We start from the raw sequence: 5549 nt of genomic DNA, 5'->3' as shown, positions 1-5549 counted from the left end.
AAGAATGAAGATCAACTACTATATATACATTTTTCTATAAAAGTATAAAAGGAACATTTTTCTCAGGCGCCTATTAATATTCAGATATTTCATTTTGCATACACATGAGAGCCTGGGATACATATATTATTTTTAATGTATAATTATATTATGATATTATATACTACTATATATTATCTATTATATAACATATTACTTCCCCATAAATAATATTATTTATATTTATGTGTCTATTGATAGATAGATAGATAGATAGATAGATAGATAGATAGATAGATAGATAGATAGATAGATAGATAGATAGATAGATAGATAGATGCACTCTACCGAATATTTTAATTACATGCTCCATAAATTAGATATAACAAGTTATGGAATATTTGAGTCTTTTTTCGTCAGTGAATCATTGCTCTTTTATCATATTCCTGAGGGTGGGGGCGTTATGGAGATCCTCAAGAAGCGGACGGTCAGATGAAATGGCACACAGAGGAAACATGAACACCTCGAGCATTTACAGCACATTCGGACGCTTCTTCCCTAATAACTTTTCTGTTTGGGAGCATCTCCAGAAGAACTGGACCACGCGCGACCTGACGCCTTTCTCCATCGACTTTCTGTTTGCGGGTCACGAACCAGACACTATAGTTTTAATGGTGATGTACGTGATCTCTTTCGTGACCGGACTGGTGGGGAACATCATGGCTCTGTGGGTCCTGACGCGCCGCAGGAATCGCTTGTCTGGAGCTTCAGCCACCAGGAGACTCCTGGTCAACCTGGCCGTGTGCGACATGATGGTGGTGTGCGTCTGCATGCCGGTCAACTTGGGACATCAGGTGTATAACGCCTGGGTGTTTGGAGACTTTCTGTGTCGAGCCGTGCCGTTCGTTCAGGCGGTGTCGGTCTCCGCGAGCGTTCTGAGTCTGGCCGTGATCAGTCTGAACAGATACTACAGCGTCCACAGTCCACTGCACGCCAGGTCTTTCTTCACGGCCAGAAGAATGATATGCATGATAGCCGTGGTTTGGGTCGTGTCTTCTGCGTTATGTTTGCCTTTATTCTTCATGAACACGACTAAGACTCTTTCCCTTCTGGACGGGCTGCACACCGTGACCGTGTGCGTGGAAAGCTGGTCTAAAGTCAAACTGCGCCAGGGTTACAACTTTTTACTCTTTTGCGCGTTGTATGGATTCCCGGTGGTCTTTAACCTGATCATTTGCTTCCTGACCGGTTGGAAACTGAGTAGAGGGGGCACGGCATCGATATCAGACCCCAACCAGCTCGCTCTGACCTCCTCTTCGACATCGCGCCTGAAAACGCGCAAGAGGATCGCCAAAATGGTCTTCGCGCTCGTGCTGCTCTTCACCTTCTCCTGGCTGCCGCTGTACGCCGTGGACATCTGGATCGATTCCAACATCCCCAGCTCCCCTGACAGAAACGACGAGCTGAGCAACGTCGAGCATAACTGGATTCTCCAGAGCAGACCCTTCGCGCAATGGCTGGGTCTCACCAACTCGTCCCTGAATCCCCTCTGCTACTGCTTTGTCGGAAACTTGTACAGATCGGCCAAAAGGTTCAGGGAAAGCTACAGAGAGAAAATGTCTTCGGTCTTGAGTCTGACCAATAAATCTTCAATTAGAAATTCCGCGACTAAAACCCAGCTGCGCAACTCTGGCTCGTCCAGGAGGTTCGCGTCGGAAACGAGGAGCTGCAACGGGTTCAAACTGACCAGAAGTAAAAGCGTGTCTTCGACGACCGTGTGTGAGAGCATTTGACTTGGGGAGCGCGAGAATGTACAGGCACAGATGGAAATATGAATTAAGGGTCATGCTTTATAAATAACTTTCATTGAAAAGTCATTATCAAACGTCAGATGCTGCTTATAGAGTAGTAGTTCATGTACATTTTAGTCAATATATATATTTTAAGGGTTTTTTTGCAACACAATAACACTGTGCTTCTATTTATTATTTGCTTTTTATAATTAAAGACATTTTTCATAAAAAAATATATATTTCCAGCATAATTTAAATTTGAGTTTTTCAGGTGTGGGTAGTTGACGAATAAAAAAAAAGACCATTTTGTGTGACATAGGAAAAATTTAGAAACAAAAAACTTAAATTAACATGAAAAAATTAGTTACAAATAGCTTAAGAGAGGTTTTGCATTAACATATATATATATATATAGTTTTTACATTTTTCTGTCACACACTGATGAAGTCAACTACCCATGTCTCTTTTTTCCAGTGTTGTCTTAGACTCAGAATGCATAATGTAATATTATTAATAATTTAAGGATGTTTTCAAAAGTTATCAATCAAAGGTATTACTAAGCATTAATATGAATTATATATTTATCTCGGCTATTTAGATTTTTTTCTTTTTTTATTAGTTTCAGTTAAATAAGTGAATACCAGACTTGTTCTGAAATAAGTCCATATATGAGTGGAAAACTGTGGTCCGATTTACGGGGACAAAACCAGAGCGTGTGGCTCAAGTCAAGATTAATTGTACCATTGAGAGGCTTTAGCCCTGACGAGTGGTTGTCTGTTATTCCCACCATCTCCTCCCCGGCAGAAATCTCAAGAGCTCTAAATAATAAATATTCCTACTGCTATACAAGACTGTATCACCGCACCGTGCATGTTTACAGTCTTTATTGAAACCGTTAAGTTATACAAATTTAACGACAAATTAGAGTTATATTAAAAAAACATACTGCTTATGTTCCAGTGTTTGCTGTCACACAAGAAAAAAACGACTCGGTAGGAGATTAATATATTTATGCAAGGTAATTTCCTTATTGTGCTAGCGTGACTATTACAGATGATAATTTGTTGTCACTTACATTGAGCACAGATGCGCACTCTCTCGGTGAATGCTAACCTGGCTGTGATTCTGTGCAGTAAAATTAATTTCGCATTAATCCGAACAAATGGCGTTCTAAGATTATCCTCAAGTGCAAAAGATTTTCAGCGATCTCTGCAAGCATGCTGGCTATATTTCAGAAACTATAATTATGCCGGTTTCGCTTCATTAACTGAAAATTGACTGTGCATAATTCGCTTAGTAATGAATCCAAGCAAGATACATCGGCGCAGAGATGCATTGCAGATGAGTGCTGATTATCGTAAATATGACATAAGCATCACCTCGGATGCTGATGCTTATTATAAATACCCAAATAAGCTGTGTAATGCTCTGCATTTGATTGAGATGCAGTATTTAATTTTAAATTAGCAGCGTTCACACCACTTAAGCTTGAAATATGCCCACATTGATAACGTAATAGATGTATATAACAGATCATGTAATAGAATAACATATATAAATGCTTAACATTGAATTTGAATGATGTATATTCTTATTTTTGATAAACCAGTTAAAATTTCGAAGCTCATCCGAAGCACAGTAAAAGTAGCTCTATTTTTGCAAATATATTACAGCTTTTTTTCTCTCACTAGCGTACCGAAGAGCCCTAATGCATTACCATAATTGACATTTTTACTGTTTATAGCAGGGAAAATTGAGTGACTAAGGCCTCTATTTTGCTTTAAAAGATCTCAAGAGTGTCCTCTGATTACATTTATTTAAACTGAACGTCTAGCACGAATGGGGCTCCTGTCAGTCATTGAAAACAAATGAGCGCCATAATGGATGTAGTGCCTGTGCTAATAACCTCAGAGAGCTTGCGCCGTCAACAATTCAGTCTGGTTTCAAAACAAAAGGAACGTCGGTGACAAACCGCGCCGCTCGGCGTGGCTTTAAAAGCGTAAATCGAACATTAAAACAATTACCGCGGCTTAATAACTCACACCTGATGGAGAGAATACACGCCACGGTACTGAATATTTTAGGCCGTCCGTGTTCATAGGCGGTCTCTGAATGAACTAAAATTTCCTGCAGTGACCGGAGTCGTTGTTATTCGGCGTGGGTGTTCATTGCTGCCACGTTCTGCTTTGTATTTTGAGGACGGAGGGGAAACCTGCGAGCGTGCTCAATAAATTATCGTTCGCTTTTTTCGTCAGACTTTGGCTGCAGTTACTCTTTCTCGCTCATCTGGACATCTAAAGCTATTCATCTGTAAAACAAGAAACGGGGCTTCTTACCTGGTATCTCTTCAGTCCAGCCGCTGAGTCTAATTGAATGTGTCGGTCCACACAGTGGGTTCTCTTCAAAGCTTTTTTTATATATTCGATCAGTTTAATTGTACGCCTAATGGAACTGAATGTAAGAAAGATTCTGTTTGAAGTCTTCAAACACGGCATAAAAGGCTTTTGAACTCTCCTTTTTCTGTCATTAATAAACGCAGCAACTAGCTAAAGGGCAATATAGTGTACACCAAGGCTAAAGAAATCGTTCCCACAAAAATGAACATATGCTGGAAATGTATTTACCCAGCCAAGGCCATCCAAGATTAGCGTGTCTTCATCACAGCAGTAATCCATTTGACTCCAATGCATCAAGCGATATATATTGTGATGTGAAAAGCTAAAAAACAAATCCATCATCAGCTCTTTTGGACTGTTTATGCTTGTAAACAGCACTTATGCGTATTTCTCACCTGATGAGACTACTTTCTCAGTTCAGAAAGCACTGCGGATACAGGAGAAATGAGGTTTTAACGATGAATTGTTTTTACAAACACGCGATTTCACTTCGTGAGACACTAATAGATGTACTGGAGACTTACTGTGACGTTTTTAACAGCAGTTCGAAGTGTCATTCTGACGGCACCCATTCACTGCAGAGGATCCACCGGCGAGCAAGCGATGTAATGCCACTTTTCTTCGATCCAATAAAGAAACAGTTCATGAGAGCATGAAAGGGTCTTTTCAAGGAGAAATAATAACCTTTCGTTGTTATGCACCGCTGATTTAAAGACCTACAAAACTGAAAATCGGTCTAACGTCTTAAAACATCTACGATATTTTCTGGGATTCCCATCAGCTATGAATCTGCCACATGCGAAAAACAAAGTAATTAATCGCTAATGTCTTATTTTCTTGCATGCAGTGACTTTAAGGATCGGTTTCAGAACATAGCGACAGACAGCTGTTTATGAAAATAATTTTTTATGCTGCCATTTGTCGTCAGCACCTGCCTGGTTTAATACCAAAGCTGTATTCGCAACAGACAGAATTTTGATCTCTCTGTCCCCACACGAGCTTCTCCCCTTTTTGTGAGTCACAGTGTATTTCCTTCTATTCCTTCATTCATTTTCTGGATCTATCCAGGATAATTGCACAGCATTATTACAACAACGATAATTAGAAACGGTGTCTACACACGGGACTTAAGAATAATTAAGTCCAAAAACGAGGTGCATCGTTTATGATCATTTAACCTGAGAGTTGTAATCAACCATAACAGAGCAGGAATCTTTTGCAAAGAGCTGCACAGAAAGCAGGAGAATGAGGTTTACGACAAAAGGAGCGAATTTGCATATAAATGTGAGTTTAATAGTAAAAGTCAGGCACATTAACATAATTGCACATGATTATTTTGTGCAATGTTTATTCAATTTTACAGTGATTATGTTATTATGCC

The 5549-nt window shown here is 39.7% G+C and overlaps 1 protein-coding gene across 1 annotated transcript; it reads left to right on the top strand.

Moving 5' to 3' along the window:
- The first annotated feature begins 441 nt into the window (after positions 1-441).
- Positions 442-4596, top strand: LOC122355817 (orexin receptor type 2). The gene has a single exon (XM_043254370.1). It carries the CDS (start codon positions 477-479, stop codon positions 1770-1772), a length of 1296 nt encoding a protein of 431 aa, XP_043110305.1. The 5' UTR covers positions 442-476; the 3' UTR covers positions 1773-4596.
- The last annotated feature ends 953 nt before the right edge of the window (positions 4597-5549 follow it).

The sequence above is a fragment of the Puntigrus tetrazona genome, chromosome 12 (assembly GCF_018831695.1).
Source record: "Puntigrus tetrazona isolate hp1 chromosome 12, ASM1883169v1, whole genome shotgun sequence".
NCBI classification, from domain to species: domain Eukaryota; kingdom Metazoa; phylum Chordata; class Actinopteri; order Cypriniformes; family Cyprinidae; genus Puntigrus; species Puntigrus tetrazona.
This window is presented reverse-complemented; position numbering and strand designations above follow the sequence as displayed.